Below are 12,821 nucleotides of genomic sequence, written 5' to 3'. Positions count from 1 at the left end.
AAGTATCCTTTATTCTTAGGAAGGTTACATTGTTTCACTATGGTTTTGGAAAGGGTAAAGGACAGGTTTTGAAATAACAGAATAATAAATACCATAAAACAGCATGTGTATAGCAGTTGCCCTACACACCTGAGTGTAGGTGTTCCATTAAAAAATGCAATTACTATTACATGGCTGTTGAAGGAGCAGATGATTTGGTGATGTTATGGGGAGTTGTGAAGTGTCTAGGGAGGTTCTGAAGACATTCATTTCTTCACTGTTTGGGTTGTCTGGCATGAAAGGAATGTAGTTTCTGTTTTGCAGGACAAAGACCAGTTAGTGGATTATTATTCTTTCTCAACTTGGAAAGTGATAGTTTAAAATTAGTTTATTGGTCATAGGGGAGTTGGGTCACCAAGCAATATTTATGCAAGAACTGCAAAAATAAACATCTTCAGTTTACAAAATCATGTGTTCTGAGATGGACGTCTAAGCTAATGACACTGTTTTTTGTTTTTGTTTTTGTTTTTGTTTGTTTGTTTTGTGTGTGTGTGTGTTTTTGTTTGTTTGTTTGATTGATTTTAATGTATTTATTTACTTCTATTATTGCAGATATGTCTTCTCCTACAATGAAGAAACCTGAAAAGCCTTTGTTTAGTCCTACTTCTCCCCAGGATTCTTCACCAAGACTGAGCACTTTTCCCCAGCATCACCACCCAGGAATCCCAGGAGTTGCACAGAGTGGTGAGGACTATGGAGGAGAAAGAAATTCCTCCCTGTTTCTGTTGTGTGTTCTCCTTTCCTATTATCTGAATGTGATACTTTTTTTCAGAATTACTTGGAGACCTAACCCCATCTATATTACTGGTGAGAGTAGAAACAGAACTGAATATGTTGCATAGGTTAGGGTAACCTTGCAGAAATGCTCATTAAACTCAGTTCAGGTAGTTTGACTGCTGCAAGTCACTAAAGGGATTTAGGATTAGCCAGTGAATAAAACAAGCTGTAAACTACAATAAGAAAGTGATGGAGGAAAAATACTTGCAGTCTTTTCTCCTTCCACTTGCATCTTTTTTTATTATTGTTGCTATGATTGTATTGTAGTTAAATATCAGAATAGGTAGGATTTCAAACAAAATAAATCATAATCATGTTCATTATTTGATACAATTTGTGAAATAAATACCAGTGCTGCTTTTCAATACTCTATCTAACAAAGTAGAGTTCTGATGAATGTTTTTCAACCACTGTATTTTTGAAACCCGTAGTAAATCCATACTAAAATTTCACTTAAAGTGTAAAGGAAATGTGATGGACTGCATGTTATCTTGAGAGCATGAGAGGAATGACATAGAAATTCCAGCATCAGGGTCTGTTTAATTTTAGAAGTGAGAGTAACCCTGATTCTTCATATGAGAATATGATACTCAGAAGTCTCCCCTCAGTGGCTCATCATGACTCCCTATAAATTGCATATAAAAGGATTCATTTATTGAGCAGAGCTGGGCGACTTGAGAAGTGAAGCAGATCTGAGCACTCCCTTTTATTTAACATACAGTTCTTCTTTGAGAAGTATCTGTTCTGTGATTTCTCAGATTATTTCAAAGTCTTATCTTTTAATTCACGTGTGACGACTACTTTCCCCTTAGCATCTACTTACTCTGCATTGTGAAAGTTAGCCTGGATTCTTTCTGGTCTCTGTAAGGTTTCCACTATACTCAGTCACATCAGAGATGATGGATGAGATGGAGTGGATAGATTTCTATTCATTTGTGTTTGTTTTGCACAAATCTCCCATATCAGAGCACTAACTAATGTTTTATGATTAAACTGAGCTGATGGGTTCGTGATTAAGATGAGTCTGTCACAAAATAAGTTTCTGTGATTATTTTTGACCCTACACTTATGTGTAGGCATTTATATTTGCTTTAGTGTATAATTTTTAGATGTATGTGTTCGAGAGGCAACATACAATTGTAACCTAATTCTGTAGATCAGCTATTTACTCACCAGGAAATCTGATTGCTATCTGCATAGCCTACTCTATTCTGTCAATGAGCAATGGTTTTGAGATTTGCAAGGTTTTGACTCCAAAGTACAGCAATTTTGGAACTTTCTACTGCAAAGACAAGTTTTTATTTGGCCCCAGCTCAAAAATAGCAAGCCATTTTAAAATGTAGTTGAAAAACAAAACAAAACAAAACAAAGGCAAGGGAGGTGGTCCAGTAGAGCACTGGTGGTGTGCTTGTGCTGATGAACTGTGATGTGATATTTGTGAGCAGTTTGTAAAATACCTTCCTTACACAGATCTGATTTTGTACCCTCACACTAATGAAAGCCAGCACAGTGCTGTCTTTTCTCCATTTCCCTTGAAGTCAGCAGCCCCCTTTTACCAAGTCACAAAGTAGGTGCCCACTGGGTGTGTGGCCAGGGGGGAAAGTGGGTGTCTGTGCAGCCTGGGAGAGGAATGCTCTCCAGTTCCAGCTGGGCAATGCAGCCACGGCAGGACATGCTGTACATTCCTTTCACTGTGAAAACATTGCTGGTTGTTTAGACATGACATATAGTCTATAGATAGAGAAGTGTGTGTTTGTAGGGGCTGGGAAGAAAGGGAATGCAAAGAAAAATATGTACAGGGTAGATCTCTTTTTGTTTGCTAGAGATATTTTCATTGGATAGACTGGTTTCCCAGGCCCTGAAGTTGAATGTTCATTAGCATTTTCACAAAGGTCATCTAATTATTCATGGCATTATTGCTGAGTAGTTATTACCCTATCCCCATACAAAGCAGGTAGAGTGCAATACAGTGAAAGATTACTATTTCATAGTACTTCGTGATTCTCTGTTGGAATGATGTGAACAAAAGCATATATTTTATTTATTTAGTAAAACATTTATTTTGTTTACTTGGGCTCTAGATAGGAATTTTTTTTTGATAGGAAAATTTTATAGCTCAAATGCATTTTATGCTGGAGAGTTTACTGTTTGAAGAAAAAAAAAAGCCATAACCCACATATTTGAGAGTAAGATACTGTATTTATGAATTCGAAGCAGAAGCTCTGTGCAGTGCCTTGGATGGGGGGAGGATGTAGAAGATATTCTGTAAAGATACCGTGAAGCAGGAGTACAGTGTATTGACTTATTTTTTTTTTTCTGTAACACAGAGATGAAGAATTTTAGAAGAAACAAGATGCGAAGTAATTTTAATTTTCTTTTATCTTCTCCAGTCATCTCAACTAGAACTCCACCTTCACCTTCACCATTGCCATTTCCAGCACAAGCTATTCTCCCTCCTGCCCCGTCTAGCTACTTCTCTCATCCAACGATCAGATATCCTCCCCACCTGAATCCTCAGGATACTCTGAAGAATTATGTACCTTCTTACGACCCATCCAGTCCACAGACTAGCCAGGTACTGTAAAACCACGTGAACCCTCCAAAAGAAGTCCTGTGTGGAATGTATATCTTTCAGGGTGTTTAGACCAATATCTTACTATTTCTGGTCTCAGAGCAAGCTAACAGATGGAGCACTTTTCCTATTCAATGTGGTTGAGTAAAGGGAGTGGGATATTCATATCTACTCACTATTGCTCTGTCAAGCACAAGAAAAATGTTTGCACTGAGTGACCCAGCAGCCAGTCCCAGTCCTGCACCCCTCCTGCAGGCTGGGCACCTCCATGGCCAGGCAGCGGGGAGTTTTCCTCACTGGCTTGAGTGCCAGGACAGAGGTGAAGCTCCTGCTTCAGGACGGTGTGCTACATATGCTGATACGTACATGCACATGTATGCACACACACAAACATACAGGTATATTTACAGACCAGCAATTAAAATAAACTCTGTCAAGGTAATGCAATGTTTCACAGACACCTGACATTGCACACATTCTACAACATCACCATAGTGAGCACAGCACAAACCCCTGGAGTTGATTTTCCTTCCTTTTCTAGAGAACATGCAGTAACAGATGAGTTCCTGGCTGCTACATGGACTCAAGCTTGTTTCTGATATGGGAAATTAATGTGGTATTCATTAGAGAAGTGATTTGTAAAGGACTGTGCGCAAAACTACTTTCCATGATAACATTGGCACCTAGCATTAACTTGTGATCTGTACGATGGGATAAACTGCAGCTGAGCCTTGGTCTGTCAATGCTTGGAGTATTTCCAGTGTCAGTGTAATGTAATCTTTGCTGGTTGGGCTGTTATCTGTTTTTGATGCCTTGTCTGAAATGCTCCTGTGGAGTCCTATAGCTTGTGCTCTAGCATGTATTTGGGAGAGCCTTGGGAATGCAAGTTGAAGTGATAGCAGTCAGATTTTCCTGCTCCTAAGAATTAGGTTCCTGTGGAAGGGCTGTCTTACCTGGGTTGAGAGGATTATGATAGCATTTTTGTATATATATTTTTTTTCCCCACAAAAAGGCCTGTCATTACAGGCCTTTTCAGTAAGAGTTTCAGACACAAGAGCAGTAGAACTTGAGACTGAATCAAAGTTTCTATGTTGAATAAGTGACAAGGCCCCTCTGTGCTGTTTGGAAGGTCATTGTGGCTATTGTCCCCACAAGCAAATTCTCCAGTCCAGCCGCATGACTTTTTAGACTTTCTATGCATTAAAAGAAAAAAAAAAAAAAAAAAAAAGAGAGAGAGAAAAAAAAAGAAAAAAAAGTGGGAGTCCATAAAATCAAAATTTACTTTGAAGGGAGAGTCCTAACAATGTGACTTTTGTTGGTTACAATACTAATGCAAATTAAACCAAAAAGTGAAAATCAACTACATCAGCTTTAGAACACAAATTGCTATCTGTGGATGAAAGTCTTTCAGTCCCATATAGCATTTTTGCTGAGACTCAGCTGGGAACATTGCATGCAGGACCTGATTTTAATTTGTGTAAAATTTCCATGAATAACAAAGTCTAATTAAGACATCCATTAAAAGTCCTTAACGTTAATTCAGTGTGGAAAATCTTAGAGTTCTATTGGATTTTTTTTTTAAACTGATGTCTTAATTAGGCACTATTAAGGGAAAAATTATGCAAATTAAAATCAGGCCCTTAGTGTTCTGTATTTCTTAAATTAATCAGTGTTTCTCTTACTTAGATTTTTATTTCTTATATATATTAAAAGAGCAGATTAGGTGATAATCTCACCGGATTGTTCAGTGTTCTGATTTGGATCATTACTCAAAAAAATACAAAAAAATCTAAATGAAGTATCTGACTTTCAGACAAGTGTGTCATCTTTTGTTTTTAATACTGGGAAATGTATTCACTGAGTAGAATAAGTGCTTTCAAGTCTTTGCCCAAGAAAAGTCTTACTCTCTTCCCTTATCTTCCCTTAAAAGATTTGTCTTTAAACCTTAAAAGACAAAATTTTACTCTCCTGACCATTTCACAGTAGTAGTGAACTGAAAACATTTCCTATTATTGTGTTGTAGTACCATAGGGAATAACGGGACAAACTGGCTTCAATTTACTACTTTTGCCACCTTTCATAACCTTTATATTAGGCTAATGTTTTTCATTTCATTTGATGTTTCGTATAGTTCTTGAGAAGAAGGGCTGGGGTTAAACAACACCAAGGATTCCAGGCATTTGCACCAGCTATTCTCTGCGATTTGTTGTCATTAATCACTATTATTAATGGAATCTCTTTTAAATTTAATTTTTGAAAGTTCACCTCTGAGAAATCCCCTATATTAGAGGATTTGCATACACAGTCAAAATATCTCCAAACAGAGCCATTAAAGGATGGCTGTACAAAACAGTAAAATATTTTTTTTTTTTATGCTTAGAAAAAGAAGCAGCCGTCTGTGAAGTTTCAGTGACAAAAGAGAATTGTTCTGATACAATGGCATGCTATGAGCCAAACCAGTTTTTCTTTTCTAAATAAAACATGAATTTTTATTCAAACAAGTTAAATTATTGTAAAATGCAAAACTGCATCTGTAGGAATACCACATCAAATTTAATTATACTTTCCCACCTCAAAACATATTCATTTGGATTTCAAAAGGAGAACTATGATGATAGTTTTAATTTCAGCTTTAGAAATAGAAAGAATGGATACCCTGACAGCATTTACCTAAAATGAACCGTTCCTCCCCAACATCTTTCAGTAATACACTAATTTAGATTGTTACGACAAGCAACTGAGATGCCTTGTACTCCCCACAGCAATTTTGAGATTAATTACATTACTACTGCACTGATTATAATGAGACAGTCATGCTATTCAATGGAATACTTTAAGTAAAATTAGTTTAAAGCTATAGAACTCCCATAGGTTTCCACAGGGGGAAACAGTGGGCAATTTTCTTGACATAATGTTAAATACTCCAAATTATGTGTGATGAACAGTCAGGAAGTTTAGATAGGCCCTTTGGCTGCAGTGAAAAACAATTCAACAATGGATGATCCTAAACAAAAGATCTGTGGCTTTCAGTTTCATGAGTATCTGTTTATTATCCCCTGTTCAATCTGGAGAATAAATAATCAAATATATTGAACAGAAATGGATCTTATCAGTTATAGAGCTGGACTTGCCTCCAACTAGGAATCTGAAAAATTCCTGAGATTTTGAGAATTGCTGTACTTTCTCCTAATTAAGTAATTCTGATTACATTTTTATTGTATTTATTTTAATTTTTTCATATTAACTTAGCATGTTACTTGACGAGATTTTTTGTGTGAGTATATATCTGTGTTGTGATGGTGTGCTGGTCTCTCTAGTTCAATTGATATTGGTTACTCATTGTATGTTTCATCAAAAACAAGTCATGTGGTATGTGTTTAATCCACCTACATTATTTATCCATCTAAAGTGTACTGTGGTCATCAAAACTACCCCAAATTTTGAACATGTATCTCCTTTTTGAATGATTGTATCTGGATGCTTGGATGTTTTATATGACTTGGAAAATTTTACCTTGTGTGTGTATGTACTCATGTACATTCACACATACAGATTTGCACACACTTAAAATGCAGTACTACTTGAGAGTGTATTAAACAATACATAATATCAAGATGAGACTTCCAACCAGGCTGAACAACTCACCAAGTGCAACAAAAATTATGTGGCTGAAGACAAATCTAATAGCTCTAAACTTAATGCCCCATCAAGTTAAAGGGAATTGCTTCCTGGTTATGGTGTGGTGAATCACAGAAGGGTCAGCAAGTATAATGAAGGAAATTATGGTAAAGCAACCAGTTAAGGTGGATCATACTGAAGTGTGTCCTGGCATCAGTGAGATTTTTTTTTTTCTGACTGAGCCAGGCAAACAGAAGTGGAAAATCTTGTAAACCTTTTGAGTTTGGATTATGAAGGGCACAGTTTACAGGTCAATTTAAATCAGATTCTGTGATATTGTTGATGAAATATGCAGATCCTAGTAGCGTGGTAAAACTGCTTCCAGTCTGGGGGAATGAAACATGAGACCATTTTTCTCTTAATAAATGCCTTGTTATATACTAAGGTACAAGGAGCAACTGTCCATATATTGACTAAAATTCCCAGGTAATTAAAACATACTTTGGTGCAATGTGGGCTGGTTTGCAGCTTTATCTTTTAACAGTTTTATCTTTGTGTGAAGACAGAAATATCTGAACTGCTAGAGAAGAGCTGCTTCTGGAAGCTGGTGAGGCCACTTGTTTTCCTCTCATAATTGATTGGGATATTATTTATTTTTTTATTTTCAAAGATAGACACACTTTTAAGGAATTCCAGGAAGATGCTTTGTCATTCTTCAGCACAATAACTGTAGTCATTTGGTAATGAGGATGGAATCTTGTGAGGGTCTGTGTGAGGGCAAAGGGTTTCCGACTGATTCTTAGAGAATACTAGTAGAATACAAGTGTTATATATGCATGTGGTTTCTTTGGTATGGGTAGCAACTTTACTTACCGACATTTAATAGTTTCAGCTTCTTATGTGAGTCCTTCCTTCTAATTTTTAAGTAATTTCTGGAAATTAAATAATGCAATGTGCTTTTCTTAATTGTAATTGTAGAGAGAGAGTACTGGTTTAGGTTTGTGCTGACCAGGGGTGTAAAAATGCAATTGTAAATGATTGCTTTGTATTTATTTTGCTCATGTTTAGTTTATTAAATGTAGAGTTATAAGTCTCTGGATTATATGAAATACCATTAAGTCCAAAGATATCTTTTGAACATTTATCTGGAAGGAAATTTGCTTCGCCATGATTGTATAACATGAAATTGCCCTGTTAAAACAAATATCAAAGGAAAACTGAGTATTTTCTATTGCTTTATATGGCAACAAATAATCCACATTTCATGAGCTCACAGGTAAAACTGTTGTTTGAGGCAGAGGATTCTTCACCTAGAATGTCTTTTGATATCCATGTATGAATGCTGGCTGCGGAAGTTCTGCAGCTGCTCTCAGTTTCAGCTGCATTGTATCAAGAGGAAAGTGTTTTCTCAAATGGATGAGGTTCAGAACTTTATAGATCAAAGTCAACACCCTGATTGCTTTCAGAAAATAGTACAGAAATGATATTGTCAGCCAAGAACTGGCAATAACATGTTTTTTTTTTCTGAAGCTAATTCCTCCAAGCAGACAGGTAGCTGCGTGTCACACCACCTGAAGCTTTTGTGTGGGATCTCCCAGTGAGGTCTGTGTAGGATGTGTTGCAGCAATCATTTATTGAGATATTGCAAGGATATGGAAACTTCACTGAGATACATCCTTAAGAAAAGTTGTGAGGAGCACATAAAAGGGAAAAATATGTTTCTGTTGTGACCATGTTGTCCAATAGGAGAAAAAGAAGAGGGGGGGATAAAAGAAGTCTGCACAGCCATGCTTCTAACAAGTACATTATGCAATCTATGAGTTTCAACATGAGGAGAAACTTCCCTACAGTATCTTCTACAGTCTCAATGGCAGCAAATCATCAAAATTTCGTATTTTGCAGATTATTAAAGACACTGTTGTATTACTCAGATAGGTAATATCTTGGGGATACGTCTTCCACACATTTGTTGAAACTGTCTCCTGTACCATTGAGCTATCTCCCATGCAAGACATTGGATGGGTACAGGTGGCATAATATTAGTGTGTCCTATATAAAACCTCCAGTTGTGTAAGTCTTCCACGTCCTTTTTCTTGTAGATTTTCTGAAACATCCATAACCCCCTGTAGATAATCACAGACCACAATGGCATGGGCTTTCTGACAGAATTTATCAGTTATGAACTTCAGGTTCACAGATGTGCCCAGTGGACAACTTTTAAAACAAAATATTTTGTATATGAGCAGGGGAGCAAAATGTGTAGAACAGCTTCTACAGCTTCATCAGCAGAATTAATTCAATCAGTGGTCTCAAAAGTACTCTATGATGGGATTTTGGAGTGATATTCATTACCACTGGACATACATGTATAATTAAAAACCTCCAGTATAAATGTACAGGCATTTGGGAAAATCTGTGAACAGATCTGAGAGGAAGTTGACTGACTTCTGATTATAAATCAGAATTTATTTTATTCTGATAATAAATCATATATGATTTATGATATAAATATTCTGATTATAAATCAGAATACTAATTATAAATCTGTTAATAAAATCCTAGCAGTGAAAACAGCTGCAATAAATCCTGATTTGAATAATGCCCATATTCATATCTGTTCAAAATTTCTGTTCAGACTTCAGACATAAGGATTAACTGAAATTGTGTGTAGTACAGACAATCAGATATTAACTGCCTGATTATTCTACAGTAATACTACATTTATGACAGTGAATATAACCTGTGGCTCTGGGCACATAAATGGGTTAATCTGTTGTAATTCAAGATACATGTACTATGATATTAAAAATCTGGAAAATGTAACACATCTAAAAATCAAATTAGCCTCTAGTCCAACAGTAAAATTATGTTTACCTGCATAAACTGGGGCTACATGGCCATTGTAGTTGCCTCTTTCCTTCTCATTTTCAACTGCACAGTTTGTTTATCTGGTACAGCTTTCTTCCTGCAATTTGTTTGAGGTTTATGCCTTAGGCATAATAGTTCTGTTTGTGAATCCATTATATAGATATATTGATGCCCTAGTTGATGGTAACAGTTGATTTTTCACCTGTAATGCATTAGTGTGAAGAATCTCTTCAAAGAAAATTAGAACTAAAGCCTAGAACTTGTATTAAGGACAAAATTATGTTATGTTAAATGATGTGCTATAAATATTTGAACTAGTAATTTAAGTGGATACTGTTCAAATAGATATGTAGTTTATATGCTAAAATACCTTTTGACAGAACTGCAAAAGTTAAAACAGGAAGAGGTCACAGAATTGTTTTCTAGCACCCAGTTTTTAATAAAATTATGAATAATGAATTTACGAGGGCTATTTCAGCACAAAGGAGCTCTCACTTTTCAACAAAACCTTAAAGTGGGACAGAGGACTTGAGATGTCCAGGAAAGCTTGTCTTCTTGAGCTTGTACCACTATCAATTTCCATGCTTCACTATCTAGACTTTTATTTTAAAAGCCTTTCGTTTTGTGTTTGCAAAGATAACTACATATGTGTGAGATGAGCAGTGTCAATGCAGTAAATCAATGCAGCAGTGTCAGTGTGAGCCTGAAGACAGGCCTAAACAATAACTCTGAGACAATTAAATTATCTGTTTATTTAAGATTATTTCATAATCTTAGGCTGCAAACTAATTACAGTAACTTAAACAATAGTACTTATAACTGCTTCGCTGTTGCTCACTGCAAGCAAGAAAGACAAGTATGAATGTTCAAGAAGGTTTGTTAGGAGTAACAGAATTTGAGAGAGTACAGGGCTTTTTCAAACATTCTGTTTTCAAATATAACACACCTAAGAAACACACCGAAGTATTAAGAGAATTTCACATATGCCATTTCTCATGACAAGTTGTGGTAGATGGAAAACCTTTGTTCACACCTGAAAAATTGCTGAGCAGTTTTTTGAAGAAGAATTATATATGTAGAAGTCCTGAAAGTTATTCACTTACCTACAGCTGAGTTTAGTTTAATGTTTAAATACAGGAAGCATTTGGTATGAAAGGGAAGTTAGACATGGTGCACCAAGCTCTGTCACCTATCCCTTCCTGTACTACCTTGCTTGTCAAGCAGTAGCACGTGAACAGTTACTGCAATATGCAGTACTTGACATTAATGCAAAATTTCAAATCAGATGTTTTGATACAAATGTGAAAGCAGAGATTAAGTACTTAGAAAAGGAAGGGAATAGATGTCAGAGACTACAAAAATAAAAGTAGAATAAATGATATAGTGCAGACAGAAGGTACTTAGGGAAATGTGATAATATTTAATAAGACTGTTAAGAGGTAGATAAGTTATAATTCCATTTGAAATCTAAAGTACAGTCAGACTTTGAAATGTTAGCACCATAAGGAGTAAACTTACTAAAGTAACAAGTTTTCCTTTTTCTTTGGAGTTTTGTTTGATTTTTCTGTTTAGAAATAACAGATCCTGGTTTCCCTGTATTATGTCTTTACTCAGTTTTGCATTTAGCACAGATAGGGAACAATAGCTACCATTTAATAACATAATTAAAAAAAAAAAAGTAATAGAAATGTAGTTACTTGGGATGTCACAAACCATATCCACTAAAATTGCTAGAAAATTCCTCACACATTTCAGAAAGGACAGGATTTCACCCTTATTTTTGATTAAGTGGGGAGATGTATTGCACTGCTGTTTTGTAGGGAAAATATTGTTTTAAATAAGAATGGATTTTTTCTTGTAATTCAGGAAGGAAAAGGTTTGCTGTTTTGGACCATATATACATGGACTAAGCTGGAGTCCATGTGAGCCATTGCATTCCTATTGACTGGGATCACTAGGGAACAGTAGAAGGTGATACATTGCTGTAAATTGTCCTGGACTCCAGCTGTGTCCATTTAATTAATTTGAGTCTGGCTTTGGAGACAGAGCTGCTTTTGGAAGCTGATGACACTGGCTGTTTTAATCCATAAATTCCTTGGAATCTTCTTTCGTAGTTTCTAATAAAAGCTGATCATTTTAGTAAGAGAATCACAGTTGTTTCTGGGGTATGCTAGCATACCACATGAACTAAGCATCCTTCTGTCACTGGACTGTGACTCCACCTGGGAGCCACCAGATGCAACTGAGACTTCCATCAGACTACATGGATGGCATGGCTGCCCAGGAGGAGAGGGGGCTTACCGCTATGGCAGGCTTCCCAGAAACATACCAAAGGTCCAGTCGAAAGCAGAGCAAGTTGTGTAATTCTTAGAGATTTTACAAATTTGTCAGTTAACATTTTCACTTTCTTCTAAGGCAAGTAGAGACAGAATTCTGGTCAATAAGACCCCTAGTTTTAGGGGTGTTGGGTGTTTAAAATAGAGCCCATAAGATAAATAATCCCTAAACCACTGCTGTGATGGATCTCAAAGAAATAAACATATCGGCACTTAATTTTATGTATTTGCTGTAATATAAAGATTTAATTTGTAGCAGATATTGAGTAAATTTTTAGAGCACATTTTTTCTATTCTCTAGAAGTTGTTTTTTGTATATTCTGCCACATTTCGTTTTCATTTCAAGTGTATATAACAAAAGAAAATATGTATAAGTATTAAGTTTCACCCAGTGAATAAAACTCTTGGTAACATACCAGTTATCTAGAAATTTAAAATGTAAAATTATTGACATTCCTTTGAATCAGTGCTGCTTTCTTATTTTGAAACTTCTTTGACAGCTGACTCTCATTCACCCACCCATTATGAAAATCCTAGTAATAACTTTTCAATTTAAGCAATTAGGAACATTAATGAAAAGTGGTAAATACCATCCAATTCATATATTTACA

At 35.9% G+C, this 12,821-nt stretch overlaps 1 protein-coding gene across 12 annotated transcripts in view; it reads left to right on the top strand.

Moving 5' to 3' along the window:
* NFIB (nuclear factor I B) overlaps positions 1–12,821 on the top strand; it is a 188,242-nt gene that overhangs the window by 141,070 nt on the left and 34,351 nt on the right. For 7 of the 12 annotated variants that reach the window (XM_072031740.1, XM_072031741.1, XM_072031745.1 and 4 more), the window contains exons 7-8: positions 592–723; positions 3,144–3,391. In XM_072031740.1, the coding sequence (XP_071887841.1) occupies positions 592–723; positions 3,144–3,391 (380 nt within the window). The remainder of the gene's footprint in view (positions 1–591; positions 724–3,143; positions 3,392–12,821) is intronic. The other 5 variants (XM_072031743.1, XM_072031744.1, XM_072031748.1 and 2 more) reach the window with 1 other exon arrangement.

Source organism: Anas platyrhynchos, chromosome Z (genome assembly GCF_047663525.1).
Source record: "Anas platyrhynchos isolate ZD024472 breed Pekin duck chromosome Z, IASCAAS_PekinDuck_T2T, whole genome shotgun sequence".
NCBI classification, from domain to species: Eukaryota; Metazoa; Chordata; class Aves; order Anseriformes; family Anatidae; genus Anas; species Anas platyrhynchos.
The sequence above is the reverse complement of the archived record's forward strand: the minus strand, read 5'-3'. Positions and strand labels throughout refer to the sequence as shown.